The 26,339-nt window shown below is 50.6% G+C and overlaps 1 protein-coding gene across 18 annotated transcripts in view; it reads left to right on the forward strand.

Moving 5' to 3' along the window:
* Positions 1 to 1,411: 1,411 nt before the first annotated feature.
* EIF4G3 (eukaryotic translation initiation factor 4 gamma 3) overlaps positions 1,412 to 26,339 on the forward strand; it is a 52,153-nt gene continuing 27,225 nt past the window's right edge. For 4 of the 18 annotated variants that reach the window (XM_088136919.1, XM_088136923.1, XM_088136921.1 and 1 more), the window contains exons 1-6: positions 1,414 to 2,175; positions 13,457 to 13,532; positions 17,112 to 17,240; positions 19,235 to 19,339; positions 24,812 to 24,907; positions 25,701 to 25,814. In XM_088136919.1, coding sequence (XP_087993045.1) covers positions 1,814 to 2,175; positions 13,457 to 13,532; positions 17,112 to 17,240; positions 19,235 to 19,339; positions 24,812 to 24,907; positions 25,701 to 25,814 — 882 coding nt within the window. In that variant the 5' untranslated portion in view covers positions 1,414 to 1,813. Of the gene's footprint in view, positions 2,176 to 13,456; positions 13,533 to 17,111; positions 17,241 to 19,234; positions 19,340 to 24,811; positions 24,908 to 25,700; positions 25,815 to 26,339 lie in introns of all 18 variants that reach the window. The other 14 variants (XM_088136925.1, XM_088136926.1, XM_088136927.1 and 11 more) reach the window with 7 other exon arrangements.

The following is a 26,339-nucleotide window of genomic DNA, read 5'->3' on the forward strand; positions in this document are numbered from 1 at the left end:
AGCGAAATTCCAGCAAGAACGCCTAGAGGAGGCCGCCTGGGCAATGTTGCCTGGGTAACATGCGCCACGGCAAATCTGGCCCGGTGGGAGCCCGCAGTGGATACCAGCCTGGCTGGGGATTATGGGAGTGGGAGTCCAATCCCTGTGGCGGACTCTGTGGAAAAGACAGCCTGGGGCTATCCAGGGGGTAACTGTCGAGAGTTTGTAGTGGTTGTTTTTTCCTTAAGACATTTTTTTTAAAATTATAGATCCTATATGTCCAACGTACACTTATATAGTAAAATAGAGCGCTTTTTGTTTTTTGCGAACAGCAGTGAGTGAATCTGAGCGGCTTCAGGTCCATTTTCTGTTCTGCGAAGGACCGCACTAACTTTGTCCTTCGGCACGCAGGCACGTTTCTCACGCAGCCTGAAATGCCACTTTCCCCCCCTTTGGTGGAACTAATGAGAAAAGCCGGTCCTTCCCGCCTCCGCCTCGTGGCCCAGGCGAGCGCTTGCTCTGGGCAGTGCTGGGCGATGGAGGCATTTGGGTGCCCTTGGGGCCTGGCAGCCTCTTCCACGCCGCAGCTGGTCGGGGAGCAGCTCTTTCCCTGCCTGGGAAAGCGATTCTCCTGGGCCTGGGGTGCGCTGCCCTCTTCTCCGCTGGCCCGGAGGCTGCTTGTAGGGTCCGCAGCAAACCCCGCGCCCTGGCAGTCCGGAGGGGAGGGGCAGAAAGGCCGCAGGGCCGCCGCCGCCTCCCAGCTCTAGAAATGAAGGCTGGCGGCTGGGAAGCTGGCTGGCATTGCCTGCTGGTGCCACCCGAGGGGCTGGGCGGAGCCGGGCACGGAGGGCGCCCCGCGTCTTCCCCCGTGTGCTTTGGGAAAGGGCTGGGGGCGCGGAGCCCCTCGCTTAGGAGGGCAGCTCCTGGCCCTAAGTGGTGCCCTTTCTCCTGCCCCACGGGCAGACCCCGGGGAGCCGCCGCAGTAAACTGCAGAATGAGAAGAGGGGCACTTCACAGGGCGCCCCTTTCCGTGCGTGTCTCCACTGAAAATAAATGGCAAAGGCGGCCCGCGCCGGTGCCTTTCTCGTGACCGGGCGAGCCTTCAAAACGGATGGGGCGCCTCCGTCTTCCCACCCGGGCGCCGAGACCAGGACTTCGCCTACTGAGCCGCTCGGGCAGACTCTTCCCAAGGCGAAGAGAGGCGACGCGTGGGGGACGCGGGTGTGCTGGCGGCGCGTTCCCACGGTCCTCCTGAAATCCGAGCGGAGCGTATCGGAATCCCGCCGAAGAGCCGAAGGAGCTCGGAGCGTCCGGGCGAGCGTTTCCCGAGCCTGCCCGAACGTGGGCTGAGCCGAACGGCTCGCGCAGGCGCCGGCAGCGCTTCCGAGGCCGGAGCCGAACGTCTCCGGAGCTTGCCGAGCGTCCGAACGCCCGAGCGTCCGACGTCGCCGCCGTCGTCCTGCCGGACTGCTGGAGGCGGCCGCCAGCGCCATGTTGGATATTCCGCTCCGTCCGTGAGGAGAATCCGCCGGCATCGCTCGCCCGACAGCCGCTAGACCCCGCGGAGCCGCTTTGCCCGGCCCAGAGGTGCCGAGAGCCGCCGGCGGAGGCGGCCCCATGAGCGGCGGCGCGGCCTGACCGGCCCCGCTCGCCCCGGCCTGAGGAGGAGGCGGGAGAGGAGGAGGAGGAGGAGGAGGAGGCCGGCCGCGTTGTCACGGAGACCGGCCGGGGGTGCTGGCCCGCCGGGCTGCCCCCGCCCCCGCCCCGCCGCTCCCCGCCCCCCGCCGCCGCCCCCCCGCCGCCGCCGCCGGCCTGGTGGTGGCTCCGCTTGGCCATGAGTTTACCGCAGAAGGCGGCCCTCAAGCCCGGCGCGGCGGCGGCGGCGGCGGCAGCGGGGGGAGCGGCGGCGGCGGCGGGAGCGGCGCCCTCCCCCGGGAGCGGCGTGGGAGCCGGGGCGGGCGGCCCGCCGCCGCCCCCGCCGCCGCTGCCTCCGGTTGCGGCGGCGGCCGGGGCAGCCCCCTCCCCGTCTCACCCGGCGGCGGCGGCGGCGAGCGGGGCGCCTCCTCCCGCCGCTCCTGTGCCGCCGCCGGCAGCCGTGGCCGGGGGGGCCCCGCCTGCCGCCGCCGCCGCTGCGGTGCCGCCGCCGCCGCCTCACCCCGCCAGCATCAGGGCTCTCCAGGCCCCGCCGCCCCAGCAGTATCCTTTGGCGAAGGCGGGCCCTCCGCGGCCGGGCCCCGCGCGCGAGGACGCCGCCGGCTCGCGGGCGGGCGGGCGCGCGGGGGGCGGCTGCCTGCGCTCCTCCTCGGAAGGGGGAACGGAAGGGCCCCCGGGAGGCTCCGATCTCCCCCCGGCGGGGAAGGCAGAGGCAGAGGCAGAGGCAGGCCGGCGCTCCGGAGGGTCGGGGGCGCGCGTGGCCCACCCGCTCCCGGCTCCGCGCCGCCTGGGAAGCGGGGCCGAAACTTGGCCTCCCCGCGGAAGGGAGAAGCGACCCGGTGGGCAGGAGGGTGTGACTGTCGCTCGGGCCGAACCTTTCCCCCCGATCCGCGCCCGGTTTCCCTTTCGCTTTGAGAGGAGGAGGGCTGCCTGCTGCCTTCTGAGAGGCGAGGGGATGTAGGCCCTGCCGCGTCGGAGAAAAGGGATGCTTGGGGGGGACGGGGGTTCCCCACCCTGGATCAGCGCCGGAGAATCGGCGGGGCGGGGCGGGGGTCATGCTGGTTTCACAACAGGAAGTGGTACCGGTGATGATGGAAAAGAAATTGCATCCGATGCGTCTAGGATGCTCGCTCTGCTCTAACTCACCCTGCAGATGCCACGGTCTGGTTCTGATGGGTGTTGTCTTTACCAAAGATGAAGGCTCTTGAGTTGACAGTCAACTTTTTATTTACTGAAAGTGTCTTGCCGGCAAATCCTTCTCTTTGGGGTAAATCTTCATTTTCTGAACGGGCAGGCGTGATGTTAATACACAGATCTATTAGTATGTCTCTTTGCGGAGACATACGTTTAGGATCGGATTGATACAAACAGTAGTGTGAGATTGCCAAGTCTCTCATAATGAAAGTGAAATAGATTTTTAGGCCCTCCTTAGGGGAGGGTTGATTCTGATGAGAAGGTGGTGGTGACAAGTTTATATAAAATGCATCTTCCCAAAATGGTCACCCTAAAGAAGAAGGATGTTCATGGATGATGTATTTAAGGTGTGCTGCTTGGGTGGGAGTTTCTGTAAGGATCACTGTAAAAGTGTGTGCAAGATAGGAAGGTATTGAATTGGGAGTGTTGGGAACAGCATGTTTTAAATGCAGTCCATCATACTCTGGGTGTGGGGTGTGGGGTGCAGTGGAGGTGGGAGGGGAGATGAAGGATTATGTTTTAGTTCTGGGAATGCCTAAATGTTCTGTGAATTGGAAAGATTCAGATTCACCCTCTAGATTGATGCCTGAGGATGGTTGCCAGAAGTTCTGGTTTTTGCTTTGTCAGCCAGGTCATTTTAGAATTCATAATAAAAATAGTCTTTCTTTTTATTGTATGACAAACTGTAATAGCAATGAGTTATTTAAATGGAACATCTCTCTCTCTCTTTTTTTATTGCTTTATGTGGCTTATCTACTTCTGAGTAAGGTAGGCATGTCAGACCCTCTTAAAATCTCCAGATCTGTTTGCTTGCTTGGCTGAAATTCATCTGAGGACAATCCGTTTCATCCTCTGTTGTCTACATTCATGAAACAACTCAGACTTTCATATAGTACAGATTGAACTCTTCCACCTTTGGAATTTCTGGACAATCTGTAATATATTGCTCCTCCTTTCTGCAAAAGGACTGTGTAGGCTAGCACCCATTTTAAGCGTGGCTGCCATAAATAAAATTAGTTTTGGATGGCTTGCAATGGATAACAGCAGGCCTGTGAAATTTCTGCTGGAGTTTTTCTGTCTAACTCTCTCGTTGGATTTCCTGAACACGCATTTTAAGGTTGGAAGGAAACCCCTTTATGCCCTAGGAATTAGTTGGCTTCTGGGGTTTTTGGCTGTGGGAGTAGAAGGTGGTTTCAAAGTATTGTGTTTTTGTAATAATGTAAGGATTAAATGTATACTTTCCTTTCCTGGCATCAGTGGATGCCAAGTTAGTATGGCTTGGAAAGATGGCAAATACCCTCACGTAGGCATTGCAGAAGGAAAGCCGTATTAGTCTACTGTGGCGAAAAATCAGGAGTCTGGTAGCACCTTTTCTGACTAATGTATTTTACTAAATGGCATAAGCTTTTGTGAACTTCATCAGATGAAGGTATTTGTAACTGATAAGGTATTTATAATCTGTCTCATGAGTGACCTGCGTAACCAATCCGTCTCCCCCTCCTTTCCTGCCTCCCCTCAATTTAAATCCTACATCAGTCTAGCTGCCCTGTGCCTCTGATAAAATGAATTGCTGCTCATGAAAAGCTTATTCCTAGTAATAAAATGCATTTGTTGGAAAGGTGCTACCAGACTCCTCCTGATTTTTATGCTCACATGGGGTAGGTTTTGTAGTTCGGTTGTGCTTTTCTTGCATATGTCATCAGAAGGAGAAACTGTGGGTTTGCAGAAGCACAGTAATGTCTCACTTGTTAAAGGATCTTTATTAGATCTGTTAAGAATGAGAAGCCTGGAATTGCTGCTAAAAACATTCATGTAGTACAGAACAGTACTGTAACCTAAATTTATTTCTGTATTTGACTTTGGATGTAGGGGATGAGTCTGGTAAGACGACAACCATTGAGAAACCGGTCAACAGAGAAGAAAAGCAGAGAGTTTGAACTTTGCAGCACCGACATATAGAAAGGCTCTGCTTCCTTGCGCTGCAGCGAATGCGATTGAGGCTTCATCCCTGTCTGCAATAAAGACTATAGTCTAGTTGAGTTGCGCCTGAGACTCTTCTGCCAAGTCGAACCACTAAGGGGTTAAGATGTGGAGAGCTGCAGTGTGACATTAGTTGATGGTGTGCCCTAATTCTGAATTTCACTTACCAATTTGTATCAGACTTCCTGATTAATTAATTTGCAAAGGTTCTCTTTACATGACAGGCTTAACTGGATCAGGTGGGTAACGTGTTGTGTGAACAGTTAAACACAGTCAGCGATGGGGGTATATTGGGCTAGCCCAGGGGGCTGGGGGGGCTGAGTTAATTTCTTATGGTCATCTGTATCGTTCAGTAGAGACAAGAGGGTTATCTCCCTCTTCAAGCTACTGGAACAGAGTACTTGAGCGATCCTGCAAAACTGGGCTCCTCTAGCCTGTTTCCATTTTCACTTTCCAGGTGCTCTCTGTGGCTGAGGGAAGACGGGAAGAGGGACAGGAAGCAGCGGGGGTGGATAAGCCTTTCCCAGTATTGCTTGCTGGGGCACACGTTAGGAGAGAAAAAGCGCTTGGGAAAGAGAGCCTGTCTGCTCCCTTCTGGGCAGCTGGAAGACCGGCAAAGGTGTCTGCTCCCCATGTGGCTGGTGCAGTCATCTGCTGCTGGCACACAGTGGTAAGTGTTTAGCAAAGTGGGCGGCTTACTGGGTTCGTCGTGTTGTTCAGACCCAGCTGTCCTGAGGGCAGGTTTCAGTTCTGCATTTTCAGGAGAGGAAGCTTTGTGGAGTTGGTTTGAAATTCATAGACTTTCAGCTTTCTAGCTTTGTTAATAGCGTTGGGAGGAGCAGGCCAGTCCGCTCTCATTCTGCGAACTGCAGCACAGTGTCCTTCAGAAGATTCTGAGGTGGTTTCTCTCCACGGCAGTGGTGGCGGGTAGAGCTGATCTGGCTTTGGACAGCCGGTATGTGAAAACAAGAAAAATGGGAGAGAAGGAACCTGGCCAGGGCACAGGTGTTTCCCCAAGGATGTAATTTGTAGGGATGAACAGACAATAAGACAGGTGAACTTTGAAAGCTTGCTTGATACCCCCTTTAAGGAAGGCTGAGGGTCTGCTTGTAATGGTGGTGGTTGCTTTTTGATTGCTAACATCAGCAGGATAAACACGCAGTTTTGGAGAACTGCTGATGCAGATCTTTGGGGTTTTATTTATTTGTTCAGCAACCCAAGTCCAGAAGACCTCTGGTTATGCAGGTGTGAGTTGTACCAGCCGAGAGTTGTATCGAGTTGGAGACATTTCTGTACCAAGAGGTAGTGTCCTGAGAAACTGCACAGTTGCTTCCTTTAGGACAATAGTGATCACTCTGCATTTTTTATTGGCCTGGATTGCAGGCTTCCATCTTCGTCATAAACTGTAAGTTACGGGAGCATTTTCATGCCACTTTAATACAGGGATCACGGCTTATAATGCCTCCTTATGAACAAGCCTCATGCTGGAGCTCATCTCCTGTTCGCTCCTGCAGGCAAATAAGCAAGCCCAGTGCAGCTAACTTAGCATTACTTTTGAACCTACTTTATGACGTCCAAATAAGCCAAGATTTGTAAGTCAACAATGGTTCTTGGTTTGAAGCTAATCTACCATCTTGTCTTGTTTCAATGCAATACAATATAATTTTGCTTTACCTGCTTGTGGAACCTGCACAACTCTTTCTCCCCACCCCCCCTTAAAGGGCTGCATGTACAGAAACAGATTGAGGAACTAGTTCTAGTTGGCTAATCAATATAACTAGGGCATCAGTACCACACATCTCCGCTCGGTTCTTTGGCCTGTCACATGGCAGAAATGTGTATGAGAGGAGAAGTGTTTGCTTCTAACACTGGCTTTCCCTCTTCCTCCTAAGTAAGTTCACGCCTTGGCTCTGTTTTTAGGCATGCTGTATGGGGACAGCCATACCTATGAGCAAATGGTTAGAGAAGCTCAATTAGGCATTGCTCCAAACCTTGGTTTGTAATAACCGAGGCTTAGAGGCCAAACAAAGGTTTCTGTTCTGAATGTGTACGTGGCAAATTGCGGTTTACAAGCTATACTACAGGTTTTGGTTTTCATTCTCTCAGCAAACAGCTTCTTACATTCACTCTCACCTCCACTGGGCAGTGCCTCTGGGCAGCAGAGTGATGGCTGAGCTATGGCTCTCGGTGCAGGCGTAATCTCAGCTCCTAGTGAAGTCTCCTGAACTGTGGCTTGGCAGAATGGATTTGGTTGGTTGTCCAAAGTGCAGAAGACTGAAGACGAATACAAGAATACATAAATTGGAGCAGGCTTAGGGCCTGTTCGGTTGTGATGGGAGCAAAGAGAGCTTATTTCTCTGTTTCTGTTGTGTCTGCACAATATCTGCTTCCTTTGAAATTTAGAGGTCTGCCTGGTGTAAGAACAGTAGGTTTATGTGTTGATTCCTCAAAGGCCCACTGTGACCAAGTTCTGTTAGTATTTTATGGACAAATGCGATCATGTATGCATCGATGTGTATGCCGTGGGTTCAGCAAAATCAGAGGTGGAAATAACCAGATGCTGTTAAGTTTATGCAGCCGTAGCGGAGCCCCCCTCGTTACAGCTTCCCAATCTGCCATGGCTGGGTGGAAGTTGAGAACGCTTCTGTAATAGATGGGGTTGCTGTAATTGTGCTAGAGCCACTTCTGAAACTTCACTTAGGTCCTGCCCCACAGTCTCCAGGATGCTGTTCTTGGAGGCCTGGAGGAAGTCCTGCGTTGTCAGCACCAGATGAGCCTGGAGAACTCATTCCAGTCTGGCTTTTGGCCTGGTTATAGGAAGGAAACTACCTTGGTTGGCTGCCTGGGTGGGTGACTTGCGCCAAGGAATAAATGGGAAGTGAGACTGTTGGGTTTTCCATACCTTTCAGCAACTTTCCTTGAACTTGATATCCTTTTGGGTATCGGTTTAACTGCCTTAAAATCAGTTCAGAATGCAGCAGCAAGGATGCTTGTACGAAGGCGAGGCCGTGCTCACCTTGCAGTGACTCTGAGCCAGCAACATTGGTCGTTTGTTCCTAGTATTAGTGTTGTTTATGTGGCTCAAAATAGTTTGGACCCAGTTCACTAAGAAGTATCTTGTAAGTCTGTCAGAGCTCTGAGATGAGTAGCTGATGCCTTGCTCCATGGAGGTCTGAGACTGTAGGCAACTAGGGTTAGGGTTGCCCTCGTGGTGGCATCTTTGTAATGCCCTCTCCCAGAAAGTCCGTACCGCGAAACACTCTTACTGTTGTAATCAATTTTAGGTTTTCGTTACACGTTTTGTATCTTGAATCGTAATCCACTTTGTAAGGATTTTCCTAATAAGGAAACTGTAATGTTTGTTAAATAAATAAACAATTTTTTCTTGAGGCAGTAGAGTTTCTAGTTTGGGTTAGAACTGATGTTTTCTCAATTTTCTGTTTTTACTTTCTTTGAGTTAAACATTGGTTTAAATATGCGGCTCGATCAGTTGAATGAAGTGAATGAAAGTTCTTCAATTTCTCAGGATTAATGCTAGACTCCCTGGACTGTGGGGCCAGCTATTTGGAATTTCTGCTGATTTCTCTTAATTGAGGGGGCCTTTGCAATTACTGTGATGGGGTCATAGACGTCATCCCACCAGGACTGTAGGATGAGCCTTCCAGAGTATTGTAGACGTAATGGAGCCATTCACTCCACTTTTAACAGTGAATTTGATTTGTGAAATTATGCAGAGTTCTAAACCACCTGGCTATAGCCAGTGTTTGCATAGCAACATATCCACAACAGAGACAGTTTTCCATTGATAGGTGTGGTATGTTCAATATCTTCCGCCTTTGGTTGTAAGTGAGAAACACTCTCTCTTAATTGCAAGCTGGTGTCTCCTTGGACAGTTCTTTACCTGTTGGCATGAATACTTTGGAGCCATGCTGTGTTGCTGCTCTAAAGTTTCTGGGCTTTGCCTGTTTACCAGAAAAAAGATTGCTTTTTAAAAAATTCTCAGGTTTTTTTTATTTCTGACTATTTTGCAGAGGTTGTTTTTGTTAATGTCATTTATTTCTTGAGGACAGGCTGCATGACTACCTGTGTTTGATTTTCAGTGGTTTAAGAACAGGACCAGAAATGAAAACATCGTGCAAATCTCCTGCTGATGATCAAATTAGATTTTCAGGAATATAATCCAACATGTATGTTTGTTTACAATAGATTTGGGTTTTTTGCCATTCCTTATGGTGATTTTCTGTGAAATCACTTTTGTCACTGAGTAGAGAATTTTAAGTGCACTCATATGATTGCAGGAAACTAATTTTGAAAGGGTTCCTGGGATGTAAGTGTTGATAGAATGAAAATGGACTTCTGTGATAGCTTTTGCATTTTTGCATTTCCTTTTGCCACAAAGAATAGTTGTATATGGATGAAGTGGCATTTGCTGGCTCTTTAGTCTTCCGTTGGTTTAAGCGTGATGGTCAGAATGACACTGACTGTTTATTAAAAGAGCACTGCTTGCCCGGTGGCCTGAGTAGAGTCTTAGTTACCAGTCCAGAGAGAACTGGAGTGAAGCTGGTCCAGCGGGTAAAGAAAGGCGCCTTAGCGAGTGTGGTGCATTTCTGTCAGCTGCTTCCCTTCTCTGGAGCTGTGCGGCTGGTGGTCTTGCAAGCGGTGTGGTTCCGTTCCTAGGATTTCCTGGGGGTCCAGGAGCAGGGCATGTTCTTCTCAGCCTGGGCTTGCAGATGGACAATGGCCGTGTTTCTGGCTCTTTGGTAGGCACTGTGCTGCTCCCGCAGAGGTCTTTTCCTGCCTTGCAGCTTGGCAGCAGAGGAGATGTCCCCTAAAGAGCCACCAGTTGGTCCCTCCCTCCCCCTCATTTTCATTTGGCTCTACTCAGCCATTCAGAAGGCTGGCATTGACCAGAGAAACAAAGGGCTCTTTCAGGCCCCAGGCTTTTGTTAATATTCCCCGTTTCTCTTCCCCCTTTCCTAGTCCCATTGTTAATCCTCAAGCAGTCTCAGTGGCTTTGGGGAAGAAATGTTCCACGGTTGTAGGGGAAGTTAGAGGTCTGAAGGTGCCAATTTCCCCATCAGTTGTGCCCTGATCACCAGCGAGAGTGGAAAGGCACTGGTTTAAAGTGACATTGGTTGGGAAGGTCTGCCTGCCTGTTGTGGTGGCTGCAGCGCCCTTAAACTTGCGGGGCTCAAGCCTGCTCCGTCCAGACCCCCTTGCAGAGGTAACGCTGTTCTGAACCTTTTCTCTCCCAGCCAACGGTTCCCATCAACTCCCAGTTGTCATAGTTGGGGGTGATGGGAATTGTACCCCAATAGACTTTGGAGATGCTAGATTCGACAGGGCTGGGCTACTTGTTCTTTGGATTTATAGCCTGCTTCACCTCCTCTTGGAGCTCAAGGGGCGTAGATGCCATTTCCCTCTGAATTTAAGAAGGCAGGTGGCTTTGCTAGGTCACCTCCTGGTGAAACTGTCCTGGAATGCTGTGCAATGCTGTGCAATGGTCCACAGTGGACGTTCAGACAGTGCTGGACTGGGGTGCTGCTGTAGGTTAGCTTCCTGAGGAATATTTGTACTGTGTGTTCCTATGAGCAGCTGATCTTTTTTTCATTCTCTCTCCCTGGTTTCCAAGTAACATGCTTCTGGTGTGCTCGCAAGGGTACAAGTCAGTGCAGGGTAAGGCTGATGGAGCAGGCAGGCGCTTGGATTGTGAGCATGGCATGGATCGCCAGGTGTGGACAGAGCGCCGAGCAGAGCCGCCGCTCGAGCTTGTGGGACGAACCGGACCGTGGCCTTCCTCCTGTGGAGCGGCTCCTTCCCAGGTGCCGTGAAGCACGTGGTGAAGGTTCCTGAGAAGCAGAGGGTGCTGGCCGGGTGACCCACACAGATCAAGGCTCAGGGCTGGAAAGGAGTGGCTCAGTTTAATAGCAGGATAAGGGAAGGGATTGGGCGCAGAAGCAACAAAACCCATTTCAACAGAGCTGCTTTAACCAGCAGTTTTTCTCCTCAAACTTTCCTGTTTTAAAGTTGTTTTGATATGTATTGTTTGGTAGTTTCCTAGAACTAAATCACTTGCTGTCAACAGCAGTCTTAAAAAAAAGGTGCCTTTTTTTCTTTTTTTACTTTAGAGAGAGCAAGATGGATTTATTCCCTCGCAGCTCTTTCTAAACTCACGCATAAGCTGTGATTAGGTAAAAATAATTCAACCCCCTATTGCTTTCAGAAATGGATCCTGAGAGTTTAGCTTCCCCCCCTTTTTTTTAATCAGGTCGAGGTATAAGCTTTGTCCCTTTACCTCAGGGATAACAGCACCTGTTATCCTGGCCCTTTCTCCTAATTTTGGTTACTGCCTTGGTGAAAGTTTGCTAGTACCCCTGGAGAGGGCTTTGCTGTGGAGATGCCGCTCTTAAGAGGTAAATGAGGGAAGCTGGACAACAAGCGGCAGGGAGGCTTCTCAGGGATGACAGGAAGACTATAAAAGAGGCAGCAGCAAGAGGTTATAGGAAAGAGGGTCAGTTTTGTTTATCTCATTTTCTGAGTTCGTGAATGTTACGTAGTATCATATGTCTGCATTTCAAAATACAGAACACACACGTGTTTTGCTATGTCACTCTTTTGGCAATATGACATGTCACGTGATGGACTTTTTATTTTTAATACATATGCCTGTTTATTAGCTCAGGTTTCTGTTTCTTGATGTTTGAAAAGCATCAGTCGGATCTGCAGTTTGGTCAGGGACGTGTGGCTTATAATGGGATTTTCTAAACCAGCTGGACATCCTGTGGGATTATTTGGGGGAAACAGAGCTCACATTGATGGAGGAAAGCTTACAAGCTGAGGCTGAGATTCTGGGTTCTACAGGAAGTGGTTTTTCAACGCATACATCCAAATTCTCTGTGAGGCAATGTGCATTAGGTGAGTTTTCCAGGGCTTTGCTGTCTTCACCCTACCTTTGTTTACATTTTAAACGTGGAACTTGTATATTTCGCGCTCATCAAAAGCCTGCAATTTCTTTGGCAGTTAAAAAGCCTATAAATCGGGGGAACAAAAGGGTGGTTCTGCGCTTGCTGGGAGGTACCGCATGCCCCAAATCGCTTTCTGCTCTCTTCAGTTGTGTCAATAACAGCTGTCCCTGCTCTGAATCTTCTTGTGACAGCTGTCTGTGTACACAGATGAAGGGCTGAGTCCTAGCAAAATCTGAGAAAATTGCAGTGGCTGAACAAGGTGGCTGTGGCTGGGTGTTATTTTGACTTTCCCTGGGATGGCTCACACAGGTCAGGAGTCTTTCTATCTGAATCTTAGGAACATAGTTTATTAATCCAAGTTGCCATGTGGAGGCACCCAAAGGGAGGTTTGTTGATAAGCCTGCATTCACATGGAGCTGAGGAAGCTTTTGTATGCAGGTAGTCCCCGGGTTGAGAACGCCCGGGCTACAGATGACCCATAGTTAAGAACAGAGCCTATTGTAACAGGATTTGAGTTAAATACTCAATGGTTCGAGTTAATTACACAATACTACTTGTACAGTATTATACAATAAGACTGTTCCAGGCAGACCTTGGGAACAGAGCTCGTTCTTAAAGCGGGGACTACCTGTATTCTGTAGTTTTGGAAAGCTCAGCATTTTAATCTCCTGAATTGAGGGGGTGCAGGGGAGGAGAATACCACAAGGGTTCTTTGTGTTAGTTTTGTGGGATCCATGGCCATCTCTGCTTTTTCTGAGACAGAGCACTCATGGGGAATATTTGTCTCCCACTTGGCATCAGTTACGCTTTGTGATTTGAGGCTTCTCCCAAGTCTATAAGCCGGAAGGATGACTTGGGTATTTGGATAGGAAACGTTGGTGCTTTTGAAAAGAATTCATGCCTATCCATCGCTTGGTGTTTTTGCCCTGGCTCACCAGCTGCTTACCTTGAGACTGATGAAAGCGTTCTGTGTTCCAGTAGCAACCTCTGTGATTCTTGTGCTTGTGTGTGTGTGTGTGAAACAGGCCTACAGAACCTCCTCTGAAGTGCTGGTTAGTGAGCTCCAGGCATCTTTAAAAAGGAGATCAGTAGCCTACCAGCAGCAGCTTAGATCATCTTGAAGAAGGTTCCCTGGAATCTGATCCTCAATTCCTTGTTGAAACAACAACTAGGGGCATTTTTCTGGGACATTGAAAAAATCCTCCACTTACCTGAAGTTCAGAGGGCGTATTCTGGATTAAAAGAGCACTTTTAATTGTGTATCTGAGGCAGCTGATTTAATGGCAAGTATGTCAGCTTATCAAGTTAATTCTAGTTCCCAGAACCGTTAGGCGGACGATGGGACAGTTAGTGAAAAACACCAGTGAAGAAATGCATGCTCTGTTTCTGGGCTGTTGGCAGAATGTGTCAGGCAACTGAGAAGGAGGCTGACCATGTTACATCAGAAATAAAATTTAGTTTTCTTATTCCTGTCTGTTCCGGCTTTCTTACATACCACTGACTTTTTATATGCAGGAAATCTGTTGTCTGCAGTAACCCTTCTTTTGGCTACTACCTGAAAGTAACAGTTTGTGGCATTTGCTTCTCCTGATTAAGAGGCAGACTTTATTAGAAGAAAAGGCCTTTTGTACTAAACATACTTTTCCTTCAGTCTTGTGTTTTTTCCTTAATTTGTTGTTTTGCAGAATCCCCCGGGGACCTGTACAGCAGCCCCTGGAGGATCGGATCTTCACTCCCACTGTCTCGGCTGTGTACAGCACTGTAAGTATACGCGGGCCGTTCTTTTCCCGAGACCTTTGGTTTCTGGGATGCTCTGATGACTTGGAGGAGCCTGTTCTGTTCTTCCTTCTGCAGATAATTCCTACTTCTATGGTTCTCCTAACTTCTGTGGTTCTTAATGTCAGAGAGGTCTGCAGTGTTTAGTAATAGGCCTTCTAAGCTGGCGGCAGAATTCCCTTCACCTAAAACTCAGAATAAGAAAATTGGGTCTGCTTCTGTAAACATTTAAAAATGATAACAACTACACGAGGGTAAAAAATAAAATAGTTTTTTTTCCATAATGCCACCTAGAGTCACTTGTATACTGAGATGGGTGGCATATGTAAATTTGAAAAATAAATAAATAAATTCAGAGTTGGACTCTGTCAGTGGATGAAGCTGTTTGAAACGCTCCACTCGTTCAGCTCTCTGCCCCTGATCCCCTTGGAGAGCAATGCCTGGTTCAGACAACCTGTTTGCAATTCATCTCTTGTCCAGATGTGCTGCAGAACTGGATTCTTTTGGATTGAATAGGAATTAGCTGTGCAGATGACACACCTCCTTGGGGCCAGTCCAGGATGGGGTTTGGAAGGAGGACCTGCGGGAGGCCGCCCGGAAAGAGCAAGGCGGGAAAGAATTTCCCCCCTCATCTTGAATTCGGGGTTCTGCTAGTGCAGGCCTAGAAACGCAGGGCAGAGGCTTCAAATCTTTTGAAAGACCTTTTCATTCGTGGATGCTCGGAAGTTCCACTCCGAGAGTTCTTCTGGGTGTTGTTTTTCCAGGGATAGTCCATTCCCCCCAGAAGTGAATTTTGAAGGCTGCCCCAGCCACAGTGTATTTCTATTAAAGATGTGGGTCAGGAGGCCAATCTATTTTGCTGTGAGCTGTTGCTGAGGCTGGGGAAAACACTGCATTTTTAAGAAGTATATCAGCATCAGGGCAAAGAAACTAATTGGGTGGGAATAAGCACGATTGCCAACCATTTTTTTTTCCTTTTCAATTAATACTTTCATCCAGGAGTACCATTTCCTTAGAGTGGATTAAGTAAAATTGCTGGGGGGAAAGTGTATGTCCGTGTGCATATCTGTGTGTGTGTGTGTCTTAAAAAAATCGGAGCTTTCCTTACCAGTGTGTGTCCAGAGGCAAGGGTACTTGTTTGAAAGCTAAACCTGGAGTCTCTTATTTATTTGCAGACAAGTTAATTGAAAAGTCTTGTACGTAATACGCATCGGTTTGGGTTTTAGCTAGTAGCCAGTATTTCCTGAATGAAGGAAGTTCTTTACTGGAATCAACAGTGAAGTAAATATAGTAATACCATTAAAAAAAGCGTTTTGCTCTGTTCTTTGTGGATAGAAAATAAATGACTGTGCAATTTGTTTGGTAAAATGATAGTTGATCATTTGAGAATGGAATGCAGCACCAAGCCTGCAGTAAGATGAAGGTATAAAACGAAAATGAAAGGTTATCTGTATGAGTCCCATGGCTGCTTTTGAGAAGAGGCAGGATGACATCCCCTGGATTCCAGCACTCGGGGGATTTGCTGGTCCCTGGACCCGGTAGAAAATGCAAAGGAATAGTTGTCGCGTACACTTGCACCATTTGAAGTGCTTAGTCTGGAAAGTCAGATTTCCAGTCAACAAAAGCTTTTTCGGTTAGAGTGACATATTTTTGCATGGAAGAAAATCAGTATTTAATACATTGAAACCTCATTTTAATGAAATAATTGGGGGAGGGGGTGTCCATTATTAGCAAATGCCCGTTAAATTGGAGCGTGCTCACATGTGTCATTTGCGCCACTTGTGTAATGATGTCATTATACAAATGACAGCATTTGCATCTGTGTACATAATGACACACACATGCTATTTATCAGTGTGGAAAATTGGTCTGTTCCTTGTGAAGTTGATTGCAATAAGGTCTAGTAAATTGAGGTTTCACTGAATATTTGATAGGAACTTTAGTTCATGGAGACTTTAAATGTAATGCTATCAATATTACTTGATTGAATTTGTTTAATATTTACTTGTATATCTGTAAACCAACATAGTTTAATTTTAATTGAAATTAAGAAATCCAATTTTTAAAAATGATACATTTTATCTATCCTGCATTGCCCCATTACAATAACTGTAAGGTGCATAATGACAAATCGGTATGCTGTAATAACTTTTTAGATAAGTTTGATTTCAGCCATTGTAGATATTTAATTAGCTGGATTGCAAAGCTCAAGGCAGTTTGTATGGTAGCCTGAAAATGAGCAAGAGTCAATCACACAGGGAGCGTTTGAAAATGGTAAATCTCCCCAAGAAAGAAGAAGACCTTCCTACCCAGTGGACCGATGCCCCCGGTGAGCATCTTTCCCATTCACCTGTGGCACCAGCCGGCACTCCAGGGGATCCCGCAAGAGACACCCCTGCCTCCAGCTCGCGCAGTCCTGAAGGATGGAGCTGGACCAGGGCTGCCCGGGCCTGTGGGGAAGACAGGCGGTTGTGGCGCTGAGCACACGGCGAAGAGGAGGCCTCTCACAAGCAGGGCAACGTCTCCGAACCCAACCCACCTGCTGTAAGAAGACGAACTCTGTGCGGATAGCCAGCTTTCTCCCGCATAACTTTTGATCAAAGGAGACAGTGATGTGGTGCTCTCCTATTTGGAGCGCTCTTTACCTGCTGCTTTTGAAGCAAAGCGGTTAATTAAGTGGCAGTTAGGATGACGTCCAAGTCTTTTACCTCAAGCCGTGGTTTGGGTGATGGATCATCTCAGTATAGCCAAGACTGGTGAGACACCCTTTCTGTGGATTGTCTCTGGGGGGACCCCGAGGGTTTCCCCATTGACTCACTTCCTCGCAACAGCCGGTCAGCCAGGCTTCTAAGAGTGGCTAGACTTCGCTTTCCCACCCAAACGTGCTTGCCTTGGGTTCGTCGATGGCCAGGGTTTCATCTGTCGTTCTCTTCCTTTGTGGAAAAAATGCCCAGCACCCTTCAGAGGAACGGGGAGATCCCTTCCCAATGGCTTAGGTCTACCGAAGAGACTCGGAGTTTACCTCTGTCCAACGAAGGTTGCGTCCTAAGATGCAGCAGCTCTTCTTCCTAGCATCGAATGGGAGGAGGAGCGATAGCTGCATCAGAAGCAGAGCACGTCCTGGTAACTAGAGCGCGAGCAAAAGAATCGCTGCCAGCACAATCTCAGAAAGGCCGGGGAGGAGCCGCGTCCTCTGCAATCAGGCATGCCCGCTCTGGAACTGGGGGGATGAGATCAAACCAGACCAAATGCGTTAGTTTGCAGCTCCTTAGTCTGACTGTGGAACCCCTGTCTAATTTTTGTTTTTAATGTTACTGGTGCGGCTTTGTCCGGGCAGTTGTGTTTTCGAAATTGTGCACTTTCAAGTACAGTACAATAAGCCTGCCAGAGCCTCTTTGGAGCCAGGTCGCCACAAAGCCCACTAACATAAATCAGTGGTCCGGTGTACGGCTGCTCTGATAAGCGATGCATTTCTAGTAAAGCAGTTCTCCTTCCCAGAGGTGTTCGCTTTGTGGAAACAGTTTTACTAATCTTTGCTTCTACTAACAGTTTATCTCCTCACAGGTTACACAGGTGGCAAGACAGCCAGGTCCTCCTGCCCCCTCCCCTTACTCTGCTCATGAAATAAGCAAGGGGCATCCTGCCCTTGCTGCCACACCCCCAGGACATGCCTCCTCCCCTGGCCTCACCCAGGTAAGCTTTGGTGCTTCCCGTCAGGAATCTGAGTTTGCCTTTTAAAAGCCGGGGACCGCGTGGGGCTGGGAGGTGGAGAAGGAGGCTGGCGTGGTGCCTCCGCTGGTGGGCATGCTCCTGTGCGTTTGTGCTGCTGCTGCTCCTGACGATCGTGGTTGGGTGCGAGCGGAGGAGCACCCTCACCATCGGCTTGTGGCCTAGGGAGCATTCCCCACCCATCGTCCCCAAAGGGTTGTTTCATTAAACGTTTCTCTTTGGCTAAATAATGGTGGCTTGATACCCTCTCTGTCTGCACATAATTTTCTTTTCCTGTCGGAAGCCGTTCCCCCCCCCCAAGGAAAACCAAGGGCTGGAAAGAGAAAGGGGATGCTATAGTAGTGCGAGGTTGTAGCGCCTTGACAGTACACAGTACCCCTGATAGCTTACGCTAAACAGACACCCGATGGAAGCTGGGGGCAGCACTGAGCGGCTCCGGGTGGCTTGTCTCCTGCACCAGCTCGCCTTGGACCTGCTTAGCCTCTCCACCCCTTTTCAGTTCATCTGAGAGGAAGAGGTCAGAGATGACGTGGGGCTGCGCAGGCCTGAGAGGTCTCTGCGGCCCCTGCTCTGGTGGGCTTCTGCGAAGGGGTCCCGGTGGCCGTGGACCTGGCAGGCCCCTAGCGCAGGCTGTTGTTCACTGCCAGATGGATGGATGTTTAGCCTTGTGCCTCTTAAGCAAAAAAGCGGAAGCTCCTTAGAAAGTCACGGGCCAGCTACCGTGTCAGGCAGAGTCCTCTTCTTGGCTGCTCTTGAAGAACGGCCGGGCCCTGATCTTCCCCACTCCCCGCCTCCAAGGGGCCCCCGGCCACGGCCATATTTCCCACAGTTTTCCTGGGAAAATTGTACAACTCTCTCGAACGGACAAAGTTGCTTTCCAGGGTGGACATTCCAGAAATGTGCGCCTCTTAACGTTGTGATGCTTTCTCCCGATTTCTAACCGGAACCAGCTGACTGGCCTGGCCGTTGGCCCCCAGAGAGGTCAGTTTGCTTGGCTCCTGCCGTCAGTTGGCCTTTAATCTGAGACAAGGGGCGTCCTCGCCACCCGCGCCTGCACTGTTTGTTGGCTGCTGGTAAGGGGCGCTTCTTGTCCATTGGCCCAACTAATGGTTAGTCAGTCTTGCCTCTCTCTCTGCCCCTTTCCCGTCCCGTATTGGGCCTCTGGCGGTCGCCGCTTGCCCCGCCATTGTGGGGGTTGGCCCAGTGGTTACGTATTTGGTAACGTTGCTTTCTTTCAGGGTGCTTTCCTCAGTGTACTGAAGTAACTGACATGCTATTATTGGCATTAAAGTCAGTGCTCTGCCTGTTCCAGATGCTTTTGCGAGTCAATTACAGGAAGGTTTCTTGGCCACCTGTCTCTGTCGATTGATGGGGTCTCCCCCCCTTTGCATTTCTCTGAAGAGGACAGTATTATGTAGTCTGTCCAAACAAAGGCCTGACTCGACCCCGTCAGTTGCCCCCTTCAGCCCTGGCTTGGGAACAAGAGGATGGCTTCCTGGAGAAAGGCGGGGGGCTGTCGAGGGGGCCGTTAGGGCACGGCCCATTCCCCTGCCAGCTTTGAGGCGAGCAAGGCTTTCTCCAGAGGGGGTTATGGGGGCGGGGGGCCTGCCACTAGAGCTGAAGGAAAGCCGGTGGAGACGTAGCTGTGGAATCCCCGCTGCTGCTGCTGCTGCTTCCTCCCTTGAAGTAGGAAGCCCCCGCTCTGTGCTGGGCGCATTCCCAGGCTGAGGAGGAGGACTGTTCCTGGAAAGCTGCCTTTGCTCTTGGTGCTTGGTAGTTGGCGAGGGGGGGAAGGGGAGCCGAGGCCCCGCGGCCACAGAGACCCTGCGAAGCGCTCGGCGGGGAGGGGATGCGCTGCCCTGTTGCCCCTCTTCCTTTTGCCCCGTCTCGCTCGCTCTCTCCCCTGTCGCTCTCCTCCTCTCTCTCTCACTCTGTCACTCTCTTTCACTCTGCTCCAGCAGCCAGGCGGGAGGAGGGACAGAAGCTTTCCACCCCACCCAAGAGCCAGCAGTCTTTTTGAAGATCCAAGGGAACTGGTGCAAAGGATTCTGGGATGTGGGATGGTGAGTCACAAGAGGAAAAAGGTCCAGCGATGCCCGCTGGAACAGCCTGGCTCCGATTGTCTTGTTTACATGGGTGGCCCCTCCTGCAGGCCCGCGGGAGACTCCGGGCAGAGTTAATGCAGGCCATGGAACTCTTGTATGTGGAGAACAGACCAGCGTTTTGTGCCGGAGGCCTCTCGCCACCTCCTGGGAACCGCACACTGTACCGCTGCTGCTCAGCCTCGGAAAGCATACGGGACGGGGGCAGCCGTGAAATTCAGAGCGGGGGGCGGTTGGTTATGTTCGTTTCCTGGCCTTGACGGTAATGGTCTGGTCTGGGGCTGCTGCTTCCACAGGCTCCGTCAGGCCCGCTGGGTTCTCCATCCTTCCTGCTGGCCCTCTGCTTTGAGATTCTTCAAGGGGGAATCGGAAGGTGAAGCGTTTTGCTGTACTTTCAGTGACTGGGCAGTGGAAGGCGTTGATGTTGCAAACTGGGTTCGCTGCCCATAATGGGCGAGGGTGGTGGACCTTTTAGTCAGACACATGCGGGGGCTTCAGGTCGGGAGAGACGGTTTAAAGGAAGGTGGTGAATTAGCTTGGTCTTGGAAGAGGCCTGGAAGAATTCAGGGGTCCGAGGATGCCAGGTGCCTGTTCTTTGCAGCCTTTTCCGCTGTTGTGAGATCCTCTGAGGAAGGGGAGAAGGAAAAATGCCTTCTCCACAACTTCAGCGTTGCTCATCCTATTCCTGCAATTCCCAGAAATGCAGTGGGCTTCCTGCCTGTTGGCAGGAATCTGTTAGGAGACAGAAAGCTGCTTTCTCAGTTGCAGGGAGTAATCTATACTGGAGAAGCGTTGACTTTCGGATGCTAAGACCTGGAAGTGCAGAGGAACCTGGGTGAAAAAGTAGCAAGTAGAACGGGTGGGTGGAGAGAAGAAAGGACACGCTGGGGAGTCCTGCATGCTGTTGAGGACCCCCATAGAGGGAGGAGCGAAGATTGGCATGCAAGAGGGGGGAGAAGAAATAGCGTAGACGTGCAATCCTGTAGCGAGAAAGACCGTATGCACAGGAGGACCGTGAGCCAAGAGAGCCAGAGAGAAGTGCTGAAAGCCTGCCTGTTTAGTTAATTTAGGGGGCTGTGTCCAGCTTTCCAAGTCCAGAGACCCTGGGAGAGAATGGCCTGTCTCAAATGTTTGGAGTTAAGCTGCTTCGACAGAGTGCCCTCCTGTCTGTGTGACTTGAATAATGTAATGGGAATGCTTCAAAAGCTTGGTGAGGGCAACGTCTGGCAGCCTTTGATCTGTGGCTAATCAAGAGCTGCCAGGAGCTGCGAGGGTGCTCCGTGGTGGGAATTTCAGCTCTCTGGACAAATAAGCCTACCTCATGATTTACAGTATAAAATGGTGCTTTGCTAAATATTCTACTGCCTAGCTTTCTGCAGTAATCTTGTCAGTCAGGCATACCTTTGTCAGGCTCTGCGCCTTTATCTCATAGGAATATGGCACTATTGAACGAGCCACCATCTGTGTTCCCTCATTTTTCTAAAAAAAGAGCCTTTGAGATGGAAGCTTCGCTGATTGCTCTAAGTCAGGGTGAGGTGCACCCCCCCATGAATAAAACTAGTGGTTCCACTGGGGTTAGGCTTGGGCAAGAAATAACAGTATCATTTACTTTTAATCATTCATTTTTAATCTAAAAGTTTTGTAGTCCTGCAGGTGCCCACTGGCTTCCATGGGCAAAAGCGGGGTGAAAGCCCAGAGCAAGTTTTGATAGCTGTCCTGCTGGACCTGTACAAGCCCAATCAAGATTTTTTTAAAAAAACAATGCCCCCCCCCAAAGTTGCTGGAAACTCCCCAGGGGATCCTGACTGAAGTTCAGGAACCTCTGCTCTAAGCAGGCAAGTTTACATCAGTAATCAAACTATTGTCCTCTTGTTCTCAAAATATTTGTCTTTAATTTAGAAATCCCGTAGGAGGAGAAAGCTGCTTTCATTTATAATATGGTTCCAAAGCAAGTTAGGGTTACGTTTTCCTGTCTCCTTAATAAGATGGAGATCCACGAAAAGTCCAGCCCTTTTCTCGCAGCCCTTGGTTTCTGTGGTCCCAGGTCTTAGGAAGAGCTTTGCTAGTCATAGGAATAATCTTAAAAAGGCCTAGATTCATCTCCTGGTTTTTGCTGCTGTTTTCTCACATCACAGGATTCTCTGTTTTAGATACCTTAAAAGTAACATTTGCTGAAATTTGATTCAGCTCTTATAACTGAAGGATACAGAGAAAGGTTTTCCATTTTCATAAATAGCCGTTGAAGCAAGAAAGCAGTCAGTGGACTATTGTATAAGCTGAGAAATGAGAGGCTTCAAGGAGCTTTAATGTAATTGAATCATCACAGGGATAGATTATGGATGTTCTTTTAGTGAACTGTTTTGGCAGCAATTTGGCTAGGCTGTACAAAACCTAGCCTAGCTGAATTGAGCTATTTCAGTGGGATTGGTAACAGCAAAAGCAAGGAGTGGCCAGGGGACTTTCTGCATTCGCTATCAGCGGAATTAAATCCCGAGGCGTGTGAATGGTGGCTTCACAGAACACGCCTTTGGCCTGCCGCCTGCCGAGGCATGTCAGAGCTGAGGCTGGTTCAGTGGCCCTGCCTTTGATTCTGCAGAAGGTTGCAGAGGTATCCTAGGGGGCCTTTGGTGGCAGGGCCAGGTGACTTCTGGCACCCCAGAGTGCAGGCAGCGAGACAGGAATTTCCATTACACTGTGGAGAGTTGGAAACGAAAGAGCTGCCTGTGACTCAGCGTTTTGTAATCCCCCCCCGCCCGCACACACGTGTGCACACACACACGCTGTGATGGGACTGAGTATGTCTGTTGCTTGTTTATTTCCAGCCCAGCTAGGATGGGGAGGGGGAGATCTTGTTGCACAGCAGGCCTAGTGGGTATGGGAAGGCGGATAAAAATAGTTCTTGCTCTTTGCTGACTTGAGCTGGTAGAGCAGACAAGACCAGAGGGAGCCTTTGTGGTGAGAGAATTCCTGGTAACCCGAAGCCTATTGCGGTTCTTTTCTTGACCTTCAACCCTCAGCGGCCACAAGTTTTGTTTTTGCAACCCTGCATTTCTGTCCTCTCCAGTGGTAAAAGTCACTGTGTGCATGGCTGGCCTAGACTTTCCTGTGCCTGAGTCACGCCTTCCCCCTTGCTTCCAAATGAGACTGTTCTGATGAGTGCTTTGCAGATGGTGATGGTCAGAAGTGGGGAACAAGGATTCCTCTGCTAATTGCAAAGGGCTATAACGTTTAGGGTTGCTGCTCTGGGAATTCCAAACCGACTGTTACCTGCTTCTGCCTGCTACCTGCTTTTGAGGCTAGGGGAGTAGACGAGTGGACTTGGAAACTTAGAAAGTTTTCTCTCTGCCCTCCCTGAAGAGTACATGGCACTCTCTTGGTTGGCACCCTCGTTTAACTTAGGGTATCCTGCCCACTCCTGATGGAAGAGCTTATTGGCTTCCTGCTTTCAGGAGGAGAGATGACAGTGCAGCGAAAGGGATTCCTGCCAGGGATATATTATAACTTGTTAATGTAGTCGAGACAAAGACAGGATTGGATGAGGATTTTGGTTTATTGAGTCATGGTGATGCCTTGAGGCTGATGGTGAATTGCTTCATATGCAGAATGGTGCATCGCAGCCTCAGATGTGGCAGAATTTGAGTCCCTGTAACATTAAACGTTTAGGCGCTTAACATCACCAGTCCTTGCTCTCATTGACATAGCTGTTGCCCCTGGTTCTCTCGCCTGTTGAAAGGCTTGTAGTCACTCTCCTCTTGCCCACCGAAGAATCCTCCCCTCTTACGTCAAACATGCTGTTGAGGACCCATCCCTTCTTTTATCACCCCTTGCTTTACTCACTTGTGTGCGGCTGAAACTCAGGAACGGCCCTTAATTGAGAGCAAGGCTGCGGGGGATCTTCTAAGGTCTCCTTCCCTTTTGCTCCCAGACCATTGTTAATGCTGATAATCCTATTCAATTTTGCCCTGTGTTTTGAGGTCCAACACATCTGCTTTATATCTCCTGGTTTCCAGCAGGCACGCCAGATCTTATTCTGGTCTCTAGAAATTCTGGGCTACATAGAACCAGTTGACCACTGTAGGCTTCCAGCTGAGCATGGATCATCTGATCACACATATCCTGTTCTTGTCTTACAGGCCTAGATAGGCGGCAGCACTTTCTTTCCCTAATTTCTGAAACAGTAGGATTTCAGTGCCTGTACCTAGCAGGGAAATGGTAAAATCCTGCCCAGAATAAACTGTAATGCTCCCCCACGGTTTGGGAAAATAAGGCATTTGCATTTCCCTTCTGCATTCAGCTTATTGTGCCAAGCAGAGGTTAGAAGGCAAGACTTGATGGGGGGGGAGGGCAGCATCACCCCCTTTGAGGAGGACCTTGAACCCCAGCCTGTTGCAGGGCCTCTGGAGCAGTTTGGGGCAGGGAGGCCTGAAAGTCCAGCAGGGGCCTCTCTTAATCTTGGGGATGGAGCATGCAGAAGCCTTTCCAGGTCTGGGGGTTTCTTAGCGCGCCGGAGCACCTCAGCGGCTGGTTGTTCCAATATCAGGGATAACTGGACTTCTGACTTGCTTTCAGCCATTGGGCTCCCCCACAGGTGAGCACCTGCCATAGGATGTCAGTCGCCCACCTGAGCAAGCGGTTCTGCCGATGTGGGCGGACAGGGTGCCCCTTCTCCCCCGTGCCGCTCACTGCTCAGCTCCCCTGCTTCCCCTTGATTCTGACCCTGGCTCTGGGCCAGGGTCTCATGAACAGAAGCTGTGCCAAGGAAAGCAGGTCTCCTGATCACGGATAGCTGCAGGGGCTTTCTAAAAAACCTCTGCTGATCGGCATGGCTCTCCTACAGCAAGGAATTGCCCCGAACATCTTTTCCATGCGGCCCCAGGTCAGCCTTGTGCCTGGGTAATTGGGGCAAGACCGGACAGCCTCCTTTTAAAGAAGGCTGCTGACCGCATGTGCTGGTATGTGGTCAACTGCCATTCCCAAGCCTCAGGTAAACGGTTCTGCTGGAGATACTGTTTCACCAGGTTTTGGCTTCCCTAAATGGGGTTCCTTGGATGGTTGAGGTGGGGAGGAAGGGATGTAAGCCAGCACAGGGACAATAAGGCAAAGGAGGTCAATTGGTGAGCGCCTGAAGTTGCAGAGTAGGTGCATCTCAGCTTGCCTGGAACACTCTGCGGGAGTAGCTTTCAGGAAACTCAGCCTCTTGGGAGCTGGAATTAAGGGACTGAAAGCCTTTATGACCTTCCCAGTCCTTCCTTGACTGCTTTCGGATGGATGCGATGATCTCCGTCCTCTCAGGCAGCTGGAGAGAGCCGCCCTGGGGCCGGGGACTTGAATAGGCGCAAGTCAGAGCCTTCGTGGGGAGAGGCGGGAGGCAGTCAGATTCCAGCACCATTGCTTGCTCGTGTGCCAATCTTTGCTTTCTCTTTTCTGTGGCAGGCCCCTTACCCCGCAGGACAGAACGCGGCACCCACCACGCTGGTCTACCCCCAGGCCCCCCAGGCGATGAGCACGCAGCCTCAGACCCGCTCTCCGGTAAGGGAGCCCCCTTGGCTCAGCCCGGCATTTCAGCGCAACGGCGGCCTCGCCTCTTCTCGCCTGCGGCTCCCCCAGGGAGAAAGTAGCCGGGGACTCTGTTCTCCTTCCAGGGACGCGGCCCCCCTCCGGCTTCGCTGCTCCTGGCCGAGGGTTCCCTCTTGCACTGTCCTTTTGGAGAAGGGGAGAGAGCCAAGACTGAGACAGGGCCCCTTTGAGGTCCGCTCCTGCCTTCCCGGCCCAGTGCATTTCCGCCAGCGTCTGCAGTGCAAATGCAACACCCCTTTCCCTGAGGAATTTTTGGTCAGCACATCTTGGACTTTGCAAATGGTGGTGGTCTGCTGCCAGAGGAGCGTGTGCCATTGTCCTGCCCCAGATCTGATGTCCTGTTGATCCGTGCCCTTTTGCACCACAAGGCTGAGCGACAAGGCTGTGCCTGTCAAAAGTTATGGGTAGCTGTTGTGCCATAGATAGAGGCTGTCCGTTCCCTGCCCTCAGCCTGGCGCATGTCCCTTGAGAAGGAGGGCTTGTGGGGCGGGGCGGGGCGGGGCGGGCGGGGAAACAGAGGCTTCTGCGTCCTTCGGTTCCAGCTGCCTGCTCTAGTTTTGAGGTAGGGAGGGACCCCCGGCTTCTGCTTCCTCCGCCAGCCCCGCATCGACCCTGGTTTTAATCTCCGGCAAGCACATTTTGGAGGACTTGTTAGGAGGCGAAGTGAGCAAAGTAACGGTCGGTGGCTAGAACGAGAGGGTGACCTGCCTCGGGAGCTGCATCTCTAAATCAGTTTTCTCGACAGCCCAGCAGAGCAGTGCCCATCCCTTGCCTTGACCCCTGGAAGCGGAGGAAGGTTTTGGAACAGAGCCCGGTTTACAGGTCCTTGGCGGGAAGAGGCTGGATAAAATACTACCTTGTAAGCAATATGACAAACTGTACTCCTTCTTGCGGACAGGTGTGCCTATGGCACCGCTTCCATTCTGTTGCCCTTTTGGTTTTAATTTCTCCCCACATTGTTGACTGATCTACAGAAAAGCCCAGATCTCTCTCTCTGGCCAGGGAGCTGGTGCATCTGCCCAGGTTGGTTCTCCTGGCGCTGGGGGGCGGGCCAGGCCAGGCCCTTCGCTGTCGAGGCAGGGGGAAACGGAGGCAGGGCTGCAAAATCAAGGCCAGATGCCCCACGGCCAAAGCCAAAACGCTCCACGGCGCTTTCCCAGCCCTGGTCTGGGATTTGCTTCTAATTGCTCCGATCGATGGAGGAAAATTGGCAACCTGCTCTCAAATTGGCAGCCGCTCAGCACAGTCACTGGAGAAAATACTGGGGTAGAAGCTGTCTACATACAAGTTGTCAGCCATTTTTCTGTGGTCATGAACAATTTCCCCCCTAAAATACTATCCTGTGTGCAATTTTTTTTGCCATCTGTTGCCTCTCATTACCACC

Source organism: Python bivittatus, unplaced genomic scaffold, assembly GCF_059951505.1.
Source record: "Python bivittatus isolate LINGU-HERP-01145 unplaced genomic scaffold, Pbiv_v1 ctg000090_np1212, whole genome shotgun sequence".
Taxonomy (NCBI): Eukaryota; Metazoa; Chordata; class Lepidosauria; order Squamata; family Pythonidae; genus Python; species Python bivittatus.